The 16,968-nt window shown below is 43.1% G+C and overlaps 1 protein-coding gene across 15 annotated transcripts in view; it reads right to left on the reverse strand.

Moving 5' to 3' along the window:
• The window catches only part of pleca (plectin a), a 189,613-nt gene that overhangs the window by 48,623 nt on the left and 124,022 nt on the right, over positions 1–16,968 (reverse strand). For 4 of the 15 annotated variants that reach the window (XM_031793789.1, XM_031793791.1, XM_031793800.1 and 1 more), the window contains 4 exons: positions 9,851–9,912; positions 2,912–2,926; positions 1,453–1,542; positions 886–921 (listed from right to left, as the gene is read on the reverse strand). In XM_031793789.1, the coding sequence (XP_031649649.1) occupies positions 886–921; positions 1,453–1,542; positions 2,912–2,926; positions 9,851–9,912 (203 nt within the window). Of the gene's footprint in view, positions 1–885; positions 922–1,452; positions 1,543–2,911; positions 2,927–9,850; positions 9,913–15,732; positions 16,194–16,968 lie in introns of those variants that run through there. The other 11 variants (XM_031793790.1, XM_031793801.1, XM_031793797.1 and 8 more) reach the window with 6 other exon arrangements.

Genomic DNA, 16,968 nt, shown 5'->3' on the forward strand with positions numbered 1-16,968 from the left:
CTTGGTCCTATATACAGTATATTATTTTTTTGTAGAGAAATGATACCTAAATGACATGATCACACTTTGATCTACAACACAATCCACTCTTACCAAGCAGATACCTGGAGCCAAGCAGCAGTGATTAGAGTCTTTATGCTTCTCAATCTCGAGAGATAATGGTCAAGTGTTCAGGAGACATATCTGGTCCACCATTACATGCACAGGTGCAGCAAGTCACAAGCTCTCATCCAATCACAAGCTCATCGACCATACAGGTCGATCTCTTATTGGCTTGGTTTACAGTAAGTTGGGTCAAATAACCGGATGCCTGCATCTCTTTCTGAGACCTCAGACTAATATGCTAAGACTTGGATGGAACTAGCAGACACAGATGGAACTAGCAGACTGGACATGAAATGATCTAGTGCTGAAACTGAAGGAAATATCCCAGCTTTATTCATCATGTTTCTAATAAGTAACTAAAGATGACTAAATGCCTTCTAAAGCACCTACTCCACTCATAGGTTATCAACACACAATGACTAGGCACTACCAGTAATTTACCACTCAATATCCCCAAATCCATTGGAAAACACAAAAACGATCATCTTACATCTGCATTCCCTACTTAATGACCCAAATGGCACCCTATTCCCTATATAGTGTACTACTTATGAACATGGCCCATAGGGTTCTGGTTAAAAATAGTGCATTATGTAGGGAATAGGGTGCAATTTGGGACACATCCCAAGTCTCTGAACGCTCTTCAACAGATGGAAGAGGACGACGACGTTGCGGACACAGAGACAAGGAGGTGACATCAACATGCACAACCCGGCAGCCACCTGGGGGAGTGACAGATGCCACGCCCGAGGAGGCGCTATACAGTCCAGGCCCACTCACCAACCGCGAGTTCCTGACAACGTCACGCTCCCTCGGCTATCACAGCAAGACCATAGCAAGAGAAGAGGCAGAAGCAAAGGGGGCAAAGGTCAGGGCAAGAAAGGAATTAGAAAAGGAAAAACAGGGGTCAAACAAGTGTGAAAAGGTTAGAGAAGCAAATGATGAAATTTGTGTTAAATTAATGCTATGAGATATTACTTATACCAAAAACAACTTCAAATCAGTGCCATGGATAGGTTAAGTCTAATCGTGAGGCATTCTTAAGCATGTACTGTGTTGTTTGTGGACCACACACTGTATCCCAGCAAGTTTCAACACATGCAAGAAGGTGGTGAAAACAAAACCTACCAGCCCAGGTTGTGTATTACATCAAGTATAGGAAAGACTACAAAAGATCTAATGCATCATCATGACTAATTAAAATATTATAGTATAATGGACTGAAAAGCAACTGATGTGAGTAGGATGGGGGAAAGGGACAGAAGGAAATGAGAGGTTGGGAAAGAAGGTTATAGCAGAAACAGAGGTCCTCCTTCCAGCCAGAGGGCAAAGGTTACAGGGACTCACCAGTGTCTCTCCAGAGAGCACCTCCAGCAGGGAGATGAGGTTGTGTCCATCTCGGAGGTCCTCGTACAGGTCAGTGATATGCCGCTGTGCCTGGGGAGGGGAACGGTCAAGAGAGACAGTTAGAGACTATTCACAGAGAGACACAGTGGATTCATTATGGTTCAATGCACTTGAAGGGTTTCTCTGTTATCTATAAGCTGATCAGCTGTGAGGATGAGGAATGAATACTGCTTACGTACTGTAAATACTCGTGATCTAACAAGACCGGTGCTTAGAAAAGCTCTGTTCGTGAAGAAACAACACTGTTCTTGACAATATAATCAGGGATTAGGAATCAAACTGAGAGCCCTGCAATTTTCCATAATAACTAATAACCAAGACGTTTGTTATTTCTAAGTCATTCAGGCTAAAGACACTCCAGCAATCACTATTTTGGCAGACTGGAGTCCCCATTGTATTTGAAACTAAAGAAACCTCTAGTAATGTAACAGTATCTCTGTCTGTATCAGTTAGTATATCTTGATTGTATTCACACTATACTACTCACACACAGCCAGTTTGTCTGAGAATCTGAAGATGCATTGCTTAGGTCAGTGGTTGCCAACTTTTTTGGTTACTGTACCACTAAGTGATATTTGCTCTGCCTGGAGTACCCTTAAAGTACCCCCTCATGTGCATTTTACATGTTCTATGTTCTCATGAGGCTTCTCAAGTACCCCCTGTGGATAGGCCAAGTACCCCTAGGGGTCCTAGTATCCCTGGTTGGGAACCACTGCCTTAGATGAATGACCTGAATAGTTTACTTTAAACATTTTGATTTACAGATTGATTGATTTGGGGCGGCAGGTAACCTAGTGGTTAGAGCGTTGGACTAGTAACCAAAAGGTTCCAAGATCGAATCCCTGAGCTGACAAGGTAAAAACCTGTCCTTCTCCCCCTGAACAAGGCAGTTAACCCACTGTTCCTAGGCCGTCATTGTAAGTCTTAACTGACTTGCCTAGTTAAATAAAGGTAAAAATAAAACTACTTGTTTATCCTCTTATCCTAATTTGATATAAACTAATAGCTATGCAACTTATAAAAGGGTCACATGACCTCCTGCTGTAGCAATTACAGTAACTTTGTCCAAAGTCAAACGTTTCAATGTTTTTGAGAGTTAATTTGATAATAGGGTATCTTTCATATGCCTCCTAATAAAATTGCACTTAGACCTAAGCAATTGCCAGATTGGTTTGATGGGACATGCTCTGGTCAGCCACTTTACTCTGCAGAGAGGCTGAAGCAGTGATTACATTAGGAAGTTAAGAGAGGAGGGAAAGAGACACAGACAGGACAGAGGTTAGAGATTTAGGTGCCCGGCTAGAACGTCTAAGGAGAAGAGCAGCAAAAGAAACCCATGCAGAAAAGAATGCACGTCCACTCAGCACTCTGAACAGGCTCACAGACCGTCTGCACCTACCTCTGCTCTCCAGTGCTGATGGAAGGATGGAAAGACAGGATGAGAAACGGAGGAGAGGAAAGTAGAATGAGCAAAAAGGTGGACGTTCATTTGACTGACAGTTGGAAAGATGTTAAAAAAGACAGACTGTTTGGGTAAAACACAGTATTGCTGAATGCTTTTGTTTTCGTATCAATGCCAATCATATGTAAAATAGTTTGTCAGAGTAAGATGTATGCACTGAACTTGAATCTATATTTCACCATAGTGAAAAAGACCATAAGAAGAGTGCGATGTCCCATTTGACTTTGCATGAACAACAGCCCTCAGGAGTGTCTGACAGGCAATGATCCACAACTAGACCTGTGTATCTCCCTCCCAGTTAATCCCATGGTCCTTTTCTGAACAAGGCCCAAACAGCCCGGGGTCAGCCAAAGCCCTGAACCACACAGGTCCACTGCATATACATGAGACGGATTTCCTTTACAATGGAGTACCGACTCAGGACAACCGTCCCCGTGCCAGAGGATATCTACACCCCTATCGCATGAATCGCACAGACATTTCACACAGAGTTTGACACACTTGAGTTCACAGGTGAAAAACAAAAAGAAGAAGGAAATAGAGATTCCTTACTTTGACTTCTCTGGTTCAGCAATGACATGCAGTACAGCAGACTGCTGGGATGGTTTAGTTAGTTGGTTGATTCCACATTGTTTTAAATATGTGAAGTCTCACATTTTCTGTTCACTGACACTTACGCAGTCCCTATAAACAGTATAATCCACCCTCTTCTGAGGAGGGTGGGATAGCAGCAGCAACTGTCCATCCATACTGTACGAGGCCCATAGAGTCCCTTGCTAGGGACCTCAGCATTTACTGAGAGTAACATAAACATCTCTCCAAGAGAAACTAATTGAAAACTCTGTAATGTGTCCCACTAGCCAGAAACCCTCAGGGGTCCATCACTATCCACCCTGGTGCTCTCTCGCTCAGTCTGCCCACTGCAGGGCTACGTCCCAAATACCACCCTATTCTCTATATTGTGCACTACTTTTGAGCTGTGCTCTATGGGTCCTGGTCCAAAGTAGCGCACTATATAGGGAACAGGGTGCCATTTGGGACGCACATAACAGCCCCAGAAGCCAGACTGTCTGTGGGCCAGATGTGTGCGGAACATGACCCATGCCCAAAACTCCAGCCCGCCTCGCTCTCCTTCATAGAGCTAAAGCGAGACCAGATGCTTGTGACTCATTCCCACACATAGCACAGAAATAGCATGCGTGTACGTACTGCCATTGCACTGAGAAGTAGGGTGTTTATTTTCCACGCAGCTCCAAATCTTATTTGGGAGCCGATGTGAGTCACAATGGAAATGTATGGTGCATATCCATATTTTCCAGTAAAAGTACAGTGGTTTCCCAAGTCTTTTTTATGTAAACCAAGCTTCTGTTTGAGGAATGCCTGATGATTCATACTATTAATACAGCGCCACAGGCCTGTGTTTTCCTCTTCTTGCCATAGACACTACAACAACAGGCAACCAAAAATATGTTTTTATGACTGCCACTATAGAAATATGACAGTGGCCTGCATGGGAACCATTGTACAGGCTCTCTAGGACATCTCAGGCCATCTGAGGTCCTTTCACTTATCAACAGTTATCGTTAAGTAGACCCCTAATAGTCTGCACTTAACAAACTGCTCAAGCAGTGATAATTGTAGTAACGGATGGATGCAGTAATTTGGCCATTGGCATCGTTATACAGTATCATTATGGTACCGTCTACATCAAAAGTAGATTCAGAGATGGACGGTTGGACAGAACATCAAATATTTGACCAAATTTGCTTCTAATCAACCGAATGGTCAACATTAGTTTTTTTTCCTATCTTGCCGTTTTCAAAGTCGCTATCATGTGAACAGCTGTGGGCTTTGAGTGAACCAAGATGAGTCAAAAAACATGCTGTAATTGCAGCAATGAAACTAAAAAAACTATTTCCTGCTCATATGATCAATTGATGCATTTTCAAAAGCTTTTGTTCAACAGTTTGCCAAGAGGCAGAGAGCATGCATTAGCAAGAAGCTTTGCACCGCGTGCCCTCCAGTCAGTCAGAGTAGCGACTCATAACAGAAACATTAATCTGCGGCCACTGACAGAAAACAAGGCCCTCTGGCTACGTCCCAAATGGCACCCTATTACCTATATAATGCTCTACTTTTGACTAGGGCATTCGTAAAGTATTCAGACACCCTGACTTTTTCCACATTTTGTTACGTTACAGTCTTATTCTAAAATGGATTCAATTATGTATTTTCTCATCAATCTACACACAACACCACATAATGATGACGTTAAAACAGCTATTTTAGAAATGTTTGCAAATGTATTAAAAATAACAAACAGAAGTACCTTATTTTCAGAAGTATTCAGACCCTTTGCAATGAGACTCAAAATTGAGCTCAGGTGCATCCTGTTTCCATTGATCATTCTTGAGATGTTTCTAAAACTTGAATGGAGTCCACCTGTGGTAAATTCAATTGATTGGACATGATTTGGAAAGGTACACACCTGTCTATATAAGATCCCACAGTTGACAGTGCATGTCAGAGCAAAAACCAAGCCATGATCTGGTGAAGGGTTCCAAAACGTATCTGCAGCATCGAAGGTCCCCAAGAACACAGTGGCCTCCATCATTCTTAAATGGAAGAAGTTTAAAACACCAAGACTCATCCTTGACCTGGGGGAGAAGGTCCTTGGTCAGGGAGGTGACCAAGAACCCGGTGGTCACTCTGACGGAGCTCCAGAGTTCCTCTGTGGAGATGGGAGAACCTACCAGAAGGACAACCATCTCTGCAGCACTCCACCAATCAGGCCTTTATGGTAGAGTGGCCAGACAGAAACCACTCCTCAGTAAAAGGCACATGACAGCCCACTTAAAGTTTGCCAACCGGCACCTAAAGGACTCAGACTATGAGAAACAAAATTCTTTGGTCTAATGAAACCAAGATTGAACTCTTTGGCCTGAATGCCAAGCATCACGTCTGGAGGAAACCTGGTACCATCCCTATGGTGAAGCATGGTGGTGGCAGCATCATGCTGTGGGGATGTTTTTCAGTGGCAGGGACTGGGAGACTTGTCAGGATCAAGGGAAAGATGAACAGAGCAAAGTACAGAGAGGTCCTTGATGAATACCTGTTCCAGAGCGCTCAGGAATTCAGACTGGGGCAAAGGTTCTCCTTCCAACAGGACAATGGCCGTAAGCACACAGCCAAGACAGCGCAAGAGTAGCTTCAGGACAAGTCTCAATGTCCTTGAGTGGCCCACCCAGAGCCCGGACTTGAACCCAATTGAACACCTCTGGAAAGACCTGAAAATAGCTGTGCAGCGACGCTCCCCATCCAACCTGACAGAGCTTTAGAGGATCTGCAGAGAAGAATGGGAGACTCCCCAAATACAGGTGTGCCAATCTTGTAGTGTCATTCCCAAGAAGACTCAAGGCTGTAAGCGCTGCCAAAGGAGCTTCAACAAATGGTCTGAATACTTATGCACAGTACCAGTCAAAAGTTTGGACACACACACATTTTTCTTTATTTAAAAAAAATGTCTACATTGTAGAGTAATAGTGAAGACATCAAAACTATGAAATAACACATATGGAAACCTGTAGTAACCAAAAATGTGTTAAACCTAAAAAATATTTTATATTTGAGATTCTTTAAACTAGCCACCCTTTGCCTTGATGACAGCTTTGCACACTCTTGGCATTCTCTTAACCAGCTTCATGAGGTAGTCACCTGGATTGCATTTCAATTAACAGGTGTGCCTTGTTAAAAGTTAATTTGTGGAATTTATTTCCTTCTTAATGCGTTGGATTGTGACAAGGTAGAGGTGGTATACAGAAGATAGCCCTATTTGGTAAAAGACCAAGTCCATATTATGGCAAGAACAGCTCACATAAGCAAAGAGAAATGACAATCCATCATTACTTTAAGACATGAAGGTCAGTCAATCAGACAATTTCAAGAACTTTGAAAGTTTCTTCAAGTGCAGTCGCAAAAACCATATCAAGCGCTATGATGAAACAGTCTCTCATGAGAAACGCAACAGGAAAGGAAGACCCAGAGTTACCTCTGCTGCAGAGGATAAGTTCATTAGAGTTGCCAGCCTCAGAAATTGCTGGTCAAATAAATGCTTCACAGAGTTCAAGTAACAGACAAATCTCAACGTTAACTATTCAGAGGAGACTGTGTGAATCAGGCCTTCATGGTCGAATTGCTGCAAAGAAATCACTACTAAAGGACACCAATAACAAGAAGAGACTTGCTTGGGCCAAGACACACGAGCAGGTGGAAATCTATCCTTTGGTCTGATGAGTCCAACTTTGAAATTTGTGTACCACCTGCCGTGTCTTTGTGAGACACAGAGTAGGACAACGGATGATCTCTGCATGTGTGGTTCCCTCTGTGAAGCATGAAGGAGCAGCTGTGATGGTGTGGGGGTGCTTTGCTGGTGACACGGTCTGTGATTTATTTAGAATTCAAGGCACACTTAACCAGCATGGCTACCACAGCATTCTGCAGCAATACGCCAGATCTGGATCTGGTTTGCGCTTAGTGGGACTATAATTTGTATTCCAACAGGACAATGATCAAAAAGACACCTCCAGGCTGTGTAAGGGCTATTTGACCAAGGAGGAGAGTGATGGAATGCTGCATCAGATGACCTGGCCTCTACAATCATCTGACCTAAACCAAATTAAGATGGTTTGGGATGATTTGGACCGCAGAGTGAAGGAAAAGGAACCAACAAGTGCTGAGCATATGTGGGAACTGTTTGAAAAGCATTCCAGATGACTACCTCATGATTTGCTGCTTCAGTGTCTTTAGATATTTTTTGTCAGATGTTATTATGGAATACTGAAGTATAATTACAAGCATTTCATAAGTGTCAAAGGCTTTTATTGACAATTACATGAAGTTGATGCAAAGAGTCAATATTTGCAGTGTTGACCCTTCTTTTTCAAGACCTCTGCAATCCACCCTGGCATGCTGTCAATTAACTTCTGGGCCACATCCTGACTGATGGCAGCCCATTCATGCATAATCAATGTTAGGAGTTTGTCAGAATTTGTGCGTTATTGTTTGTCCACCCGATTGACCACAAGTTCTCAACAGGATTAAGGTCTGGGGAGTTTCCTGGCCATGGATGTTTTGTTCCCCGAGCCACTTAGTTATCACTTTTGCCTTTTGGCAAGGTGCTCCGTCATGCTGGAAAAGGCACTGTTTGTCATTGTTCCTGGATGGCTGGGAGAAGTTGCTCTCGGAGGATGTGTTGGTACCATTCTTTATTCATGGCTGTGTTCTTAGGCAAAATTGTGAGTGAGCCCACTCCCTTGGCTGAGATGCAACCCCACACATGAATGGTCTCAGGATGCTTTACTGTTGGCATGAAACAGGACTGCTGGTAGAGCTCACCTTGTCTTCTCCGGACAAGCTTTTTTCCGGATGCCCCAAACAATCGGAAAGGGGAGTCATCAGAGAAAATGACTTTACCCCAGTCCTCAGCAGTCCAATCCCTGTACCTTTTGTAGAATATCAGTCGGTTTCTGATGTTTTTCCTGGAGAGAATTAGCTTCTTTGCTGCCTTTCTTGACACCAGGCCATTCTCCAAAAGTCTTCGTCTCACTGTGCGTGCAGATGCACTCACACCTGCCTGTTGCCATTCCTGAGCAAGCTCTGAACTGGTGGTGCCCTGATCCTGCAGCTGAATCAACTTTAGGAGACGGTCCTGGCGCTTGCTGGACTTTCTTGGGCGCCCTGAAGCCTTCTTCACAACATTTGAACCGCTCTCCTTGAAGTTCTTGATGATCTGATAAATGGTTGATTTAGGTGTAATCTTACTGTTAGCAATATCCTTGCCTGTGAAGCCCTTTTTGTGCAAAGCAATGATGACGGCACGTGTTTCCTTGCAGGTAACCATGGTTGACAGAGGTAGAACAATGATTCCAAGCACCCTCCTTTTGAAGCTTCCAGTCTGTTATTCGAACTCAATCAGCATGACAGAGTGATCTCCAGCCTTGTCCTCGTCAACACTCACACCTGTGTTAACGAGAGAATCACTGACCTGATGTCAGCTTGCAATTCATCTGATCACTCTCCATAGCTTTCTGGAGTATATGCAAATTGCCATCATACAAACTGCGGTAGCAGACTTTGTGAAAAATGTATATTTGTGTCATTCTCGAAACTTTTGGCCACGACTGTACATGTTATTTCATAGTTTTGATTTCTTCACTATTATTCTACAATGTAGAAAATAGTAAAAATAAAGAAAAACTCTTGAATGAGTAGGTGTGTCCAAACTTTTAACTGGTACTCTAAATGTGATATTTCAGTTTTAAAAAAAATAATTAGCAAAAAATAAATAAATCACAAATCTTTTTTTGCTTTGTTATTATGGGGTATTGTGTGTAGGTTGATGAGGGGGAAAACAATTTAATCAATATTAGAATAGGGCTCTAACATAACAAAATGTTTCTGAATGCACTGTATAGGGAATATGGTGCCAGTTGGCCATTTACCTTGTAATGAGTAAACCTTCTCTAATATTTTACCAGCATATCCTATTCCAGTTGAGAATGTAATTAATCTATCCAGATCAGAGCCACAGAACACAATCACTTAGTTGCAAGTGATTTCCTCAATGAGCCTCTAAACTGGTATGTTGTCCTGTGTAATCACATATGTATGTGCACTGCAATGTTATAACTCCCGTGTAGCTCAATGAATTATGGACCCCTATAAAATACACGGATGAGATGACTACATTGAATATCAATGAGCTGAATCTAGTTGTACATGTTTTTTGGGGAACACCCCATTACAGCTTCGGGTATTGTCAAGTTTAGAGTAGATGTGGGATGAGCTCAAGTGAGGTGTTATTTGTCCTCATCTTACCTTCATCAAGTGCTTGTTGACCCATTTTGTGAAGGTCTTCTTCTGTACCCGGTCCCGTTCATCTATGGGACAGAGAGAAAGTGATGGTCTATATCAACAGCATACAGAGACTCAACTTCAACTAAGAGACCAAGAGTTATATAGCTACAGAATTCTGTCGTCTGTGAGGTAATGTCTATGGGGGATCACAAAAAGTGTGGATAGTTCATACAGTTAAGTGGGGTGGTATGCTCACATTCATAACACATTTGTCCCAAGTGCTGGATCAGAGAGGACAATAATATAACTTTTTTTTTTAACATAAGATGGGTGAGGGGGAGTACTTTACAGTGTTACCATTTGCTGCTCAACTGGGAAGAGCATCCTCCCTGAGTAATACCATTCTCAGGTCTGTGTTTGATTCCACCGTGTGATTACTAACTCTAGGGGACTGTCAACGCATGTCTGATTATGGGCAAGAGTGAAAACTGTCCTGCTATCACTATCCACATCTACCAGCAGCAGACATGAGTAGTATCAGTACCTTCCGGCGCCGACAGAGATGGCCGCTTCGCTTCGCGTTCCTAGGAAACTATGCAGTTTTTTGTTCTTTTACGTGTTATTTCTTACATTGGTACCCCAGGTAATCTTAGGTTTCATTACATACAGTCGGGAAGAACTACTGAATATAAGAGCAACGTCCACTCTCGGATCAGTACGACCAGGAATATGACTTTTCCGAAGAGGATCCTTCCCGAAGCGGACCCAGGACAACGGAATGGATCCCAGCCTGCGACCCAAAACGAAGACGTCGTAAAAGAGGGAAACGTAGCGGTCTTCTGGTCAAGCTGCGGAGACGGGCACATCGTGCACCACTCCCTAGCATACTACTCGCCAATGTCCAGTCTCTTGACAACAAGGTTGATGAAATCCGAGCAAGGGTAGCATTCCAGAGGAACATCAGAGACTGTAACGTTTGTTGCTTCACGGAAACATGGCTCAATCGAGAGACGCTAACGGAATCGGTGCAGCCAGCTGGTTTCTTCACGCATCGCACCGATAGAAACAAACATCTTTCTGGTAAGAAGAGGGGCGGGGGCGTATGCCTTATGATTAACGAGACGTGACCACAACAACATACAGGAACTCAAGTCCTTCTGTTCACCTGACTTCGATTATAATCATAGCCGTATATTTCCCCCCCCCAAGCAGACACATTGATGGCCCTGAACAAACTTTATTTGACTCTTTGCACACTGGAACCCACATATCCTGAGGCTGCATTCATTGTAGCTGGGGATTTTAACAAGGCTAATCTGAAAACAAGACTCCCTAAATTGTATCAGCATATCGATTGCAAAAATCGATTGGTAAAACCTTGGATCATTGCTATTCTAACTTCCGCGATGCATATAAGGCCCTCCCCCGCCCTCCTTTCGGAAAAGCTGACCACGACTCCATTTTGTTACTTCCTGCCTACAGACAGAAACTAAAACAAGAAGCTCCCGTGCTCAGGTCTGTTCAACGCTGGTCCGACCAATCTGATTCCACGCTTCAAGACTGCTTCGATCACGCAGACTGGGATATGTTCCGCATTGTGTCCAACAACAACATTAACGAATACGCTGATTCGGTGAGCGAGTTCATTAGAAAGTGCATTGATGATGTCGTTCCCATAGCAACGATTAAAACATTCCCAAACCAGAAACCGTGGATTGATGGCAGCATTTGCGTGAAACTGAAAGTGCGAACCACTGCTTTTAACCAGGGAAAGGTGACCGGAAACATGACCGAATACAAACAGTGTAGCTATTCTCTCCGCAAGGCAATCAAACAAGCTAAGCGTCAGTATAGAGACAAAGTAGAGTCACAATTCAACGGCTCAGACACAAGAGGTATGTGGCAGGGTCTACAGTCAATCACGGATTACAAAAAGAAAACCAGCCCCGTCACGGACCAGGATGTCTTGCTCCCAGGCAGACCCCAAAAAAATTTTTGCTCGCTTTGAGGACAATACAGTGCCACTGACACGGCCCGCAACCAAAACCGGCGGACTCACCTTCACTGCAGCCGACATGAGGAAAACATTTAAACGTGCTAACCCTTGCAAGGCTGCAGGCCCAGACGGCATCCCCAGCCGCGTCCTCAGAGCATGCGCAGACCAGCTGGCTGGTGTGTTTACGGACATATTCAATCAATCCTTATCCCAGTCTGCTGTTCCCACATGCTTAAAGAGGGCCCACATTGTCCCTGTTCCCAAGAAAGCTAACGTAACTGAGCTAAACGACTACCGCTCCGTAGAACTCACTTCCGTCATCATGAAGTGCTTTGAGAGACTAGTCAAGGACCATATCACCTCCACCCTACCTGACACCCTAGACCCACTCCAATTTGCTTACCGCCCAAATAGGTCCACAGACGATGCAATCTCAACCACACTGCCCTAACCCATCTGAACAAGAGGAATACCTATGTGAGAATGCTGTTCATCGACAACAGCTCAGCATTTAACACCATAGTACCCTCCAAACTCGTCATCAAGCTCGAGAACCTGGGTCTCGACCCCGCGCTGTGCAACTGGGTACTGGACTTCATGACGGGCCGCCCCCAGGTGGTGAGGGTAGGTAACAACATCTCCACCCCGCTGATCCTCAACACTGGGGCCCCACAAGGGTGCATTCTGAGCCCTCTCCTGCACTCTCTGTTCACCCATGACTGCGTGGCCATGCACGCCTCCAACTCAATCATCAAGTTTGCGGACAACACTACAGTGGTAGGCTTGATTACCAACAACGACGAGATGGCCTACAGGGAGAAGGTGAGGACCCTCGGAGTGTGGTGTCAGGAAAATAACCTCTCACTCAACGTCAACAAAACGAAGGAGATGATTGTGGACTTCAGGAAACAGCAGAGGGAGCACCACCCTATCCACATCGACGGGACAGTAGTGGAGAGGGTAGTAGGCTTTAAGTTCCTCGGTGTACACATCACAGACAAACTGAATTGGTCCACCCGCACAGACAGCGTCGTGAAGAAGGCGCAGCAGCGCCTCTTCAACCTCAGGAGGCTGAAAAAATTCTGTACTGTATACATATATACTGTACCCTATATCATCTACTGCATCTTTATGTAATACATGTATCACTAGCCACTTTAAACTATGCCACTTTGTTTACATACCCTACATTACTCATCTCATATGTATATACTGTACTCGATACCATCTACTGCATCTTGCCTATGCCGTTCTGTACCATCACTCATTCATATATCTTTATGTGCATATTCTTTATCCCTTTACACTTGTGTGTATAAGGTGGTAGTTTGGAATTGTTAGGTTAGATTACTCGTTGGTTATTACTGCATTGTCTGAACTAGAAGCACAAGCATTTTGCTACACTTGCATTAACATCTGCTAACCATGTGTATGTGACAAATACATTTGATTTGATTTGTATAATGTTTTCCACGCAGCCTAACAAGGCACCTGATCCAAGCCTGGCAAGTCCAATGCCAAAGCAACCCAACTCTCACTTCCCTATTCAGTCTCATTCTGTACAGTAACGCAGCATTAAGATTATACAGTATAATACAGTATCTATGGTTGAACTATAGAGACGGCTTGAGAAAGTAAACATGGAGTACAACTCAACTGTATCAAAACACAGCCTAGCATGGGAATTTAAGCTATAATTCCTTCATAAGCCATCTGTGACTTGAGAAACAGAGTTTGATTTCATCCTCAGGATAAGCTCTTAGATCAAAGCAGATGTTGTGTGACAATGAGAAAGAACAGAACAATGTCAGGGACTGGTGAGTCATGGGGCAGGGAAACAGAGGAGAGGATGTGCCCCACCAATGCCAAATCCCTTTACTGGTACTGCCTGTGAGTCACACATGCATGGCGTCTTGGAAAAACTGCACCAACACAGAAGTGGCATCGTGAGGCACCACACACAAGCTTTCCTGTCGTGCCAATGCAGCATCCCCATGGTAGGCAGCCAAGTCAAATCCCCCTCAGTTATGTTTTTAACAGTAAGGCTACACCCAATTGGCACTCTATTCCCTATATAGTGCACTACTTTTGACCAGGACCCATAGGAATCTGGTCAACGGTAGTGCACTATACAGGGAATTTGCGACACAGACTAAGAGTTCCACTGCTGTGACACCGACTATGATCTACAGAAGCAAAGGTCAAGGTGTAACTGAAAAAAAACAAAAAACATTCCAGTTCAAAAAATAGCAATGGGAACTTAAATCCATTTATCCTGATTGTGTGTTCTTGGTTGAAAAGCTCATACACAGTCTGGAACACTTTACTCCGAGACATGGCTATACCCTTTCCTAGTCTGAGAAACTGAAACAAGGCATAAAGTTAAGGGTTAGCCTTTCCTAGTCTGAGATACTGAAACAAGGCTTAAAGTTAAGGGTTAGCCTTTCCTAGTCTGAGATACTGAAACAAGGCTTAAAGTTAAGGGTTAGCCTTTCCTAGTCTGAGATACTGAAACAAGGCTTAAAGTTAAGGGTTAGCCTTTCCTAGTCTGAGATACTGAAACAAGGCTTAAAGTTAAGGGTTAGCCTTTCCTAGTCTGAGATACTGAAACAAGGCTTAAAGTTAAGGGTTAGCCTTTCCTAGTCTGAGAAACTGAAACAAGGGTTAAAGGGTTAGCCTTTCCTTGTCTGAGAAACAGACTGAGGTTAGATTAATTGGGGAGGTATCCGATCTCCTTCAAAACCTTCATAGTCTACTCCTACTGCCATAGTAATAAATAGTGCTCTCAAAAACAGCCAGACTATTTTTATTGGTCTATTCTCTCAGCAAACATGTATTTAGCAGTGGTGGAAAAAGTATACAATTGTCATACTTGAGTAAAAGTAAAGATACCTTAATAGAAAATGACTCAAGTAAAAGTGAAAGTCACCCAGTAAAATACTACTTGAATAAAAGTCTACAAGTATTTGGTTTTAAATATACTTAAGTATCAATAGTAAATGTAATTGCTAAAATATACTTAAGTATCAAAAGTAAAATTATAAATAATTTCTAATTGCTTATATTAAGCAAACCAGACGGCATCATTTTATATGAATGTTTTATTTACAGATAGCCAGGGGCACATTCCATCACATAATTTACAAATGAAGTGTGTGTGTTTAATTAATCTAACCAGATCAGAGGCAGTATGGCTGACCAGATATGTTCTCTTGATAAGTGCGTAATTTGGACCATTTTCCTGTCCCGCAACTTTTGGTGTTCAGTGAAAATGTATGAAGTAAAAAGTACATTGTTTTCTTTGGGAATGTAGTGAAGTAAAAGTAAAAATTGTCAAAAATATAAATAGTAAAGATACCACAAAAAAATATATATATTTACTTAAGTACTTTACACCACTGGTATTTAGTTATGGTCCACAACCTTATGTTTTAATTGACTTGTCCTAAAGTAATTCGCTAAAGAAAACTTGAGTGACACTTTAATAAACCAATAAGGCTGGACAAAGCCAGTGACACATAAAGGGGTGTGACATAACATGGCAGTGCTGTGACAGTAATGGACAATGCCTCTGTTTGTATATTTTACTTACATGAAACAAACTAACTTGGACTAGTTGTTTATAATTACATAGACATAAACTGTCATATCTGCCGACAGTTGGGTAATCGCAGGTAATCCTACGCAATACAATCTAACAAGCGAAAGCTAAATATTTCAACACAGTCACATAATTTGAGGAAATCATAACTCTGGAAAAAACATTAGTTACTCAATCAAATAAAAGCTCAATAAAGTGAAGCATTTCGACCAGATGAAACCAAGCAAAGTTCTGTCTTTCTTTTTTGATAAAAATGAAAACTCCAACTAGACTAGTCAAAACTATTAGACACCATGATAATTCTACCTTTCCTTCCATCGGTGGCCTTGAGCATCCCCTGGTAGTAGTATCCGTCAGTGAAGACCCTGTCACTTCCCACACTGTCACTGGAGTAGGTTCTGTAAACCGGCTGCATTGACATCCCACTGTCAGGTAGGTGCAGTTAACTCAGAGAAGTAACAGTAACAAATACAGTTTGTAAGGTTACTCTGTCTAGTCTCTGAGACTTCTGCTTCTCCTTACTGCTCAAAACGCCGCTTCATAAAGAGCGTGTAGTCAAGTGGGTGTGTTCTAGCTCAAGACTGTCCCTGCACATGCCTTCTCTCCCCTTTATCCCTCTCTCTTTCCCCTCTCTGTTCTCACTCTCGAGACTTTTTTTTCCTTTTGCTTTTGCAAAATGCATGCCTGCAGGCTACAATGTCAGGGCCCGTCATTCACTGCTCTGTGTTGTGTGTACTGAAAGGGAACATCCCATATCCTTCCAGCCCAGCCCACTCTGGCCAAACCTCTGCCTAGCTGGGCACCTCCCTGAGGGAACAGATGAGGCTTACAGCTAGTCAGATTTACTAGACAAAAATACAGAACCACAGGTTTCCCCCTGGAAGAAATGTTTTTGTTAAAAGCGCCATATAAATAATTGTGAAGGTTTCGTATCCATACACAGTTTTCATGAAAATACTGATGCGCTTCACCTGCTAGACAGTGTATTCTGCTTAATCCTATTCCAACGACTTGACAAACTTTCACAGGACAGCCAAAAGAGCATTTGATTTTCTAAGTTTGCAAACAGGAGCAGAAAAACAGCAAACAGTCAACGGAAGAAAAACAATCCTAGATGAGTGGACGTTCCCCTACTCTTACTCATGAAGGAAAGGTTTAGGATTGAATGCTATTCAATGACTACAGCTCAGCGTTCAACACAACAATACCCTCAAAGCTCATCACTAAGCTGACGATCCTGGGACTAAACACCTCACCAACTAACTAGAATGTTCCAAACACACCAAGGCAGTTTCCCCTCAGGAAACTGAAAATATTTGGCATGGGTCCTCAGATCCTCAAAAGGTTCTACAGCTGCAACATCGAGAGCATCCTGACTGGTTGCATCACTACCTGGTATGGCAATTGCTTGGCCTCCGACCGCAAGGAACTACAGAGAGTAGTGTGTACTGTCCAGTACATCACTGGGGCTAAGCTGTCTGCCATCCAGGACCTCTATACCAGGCAGTGTCAGAGGCAGGCCCAAAAAATTGTCAAAGACCC

This window comes from Oncorhynchus kisutch, linkage group LG17 (genome assembly GCF_002021735.2).
Source record: "Oncorhynchus kisutch isolate 150728-3 linkage group LG17, Okis_V2, whole genome shotgun sequence".
Classification (NCBI taxonomy): Eukaryota; Metazoa; Chordata; class Actinopteri; order Salmoniformes; family Salmonidae; genus Oncorhynchus; species Oncorhynchus kisutch.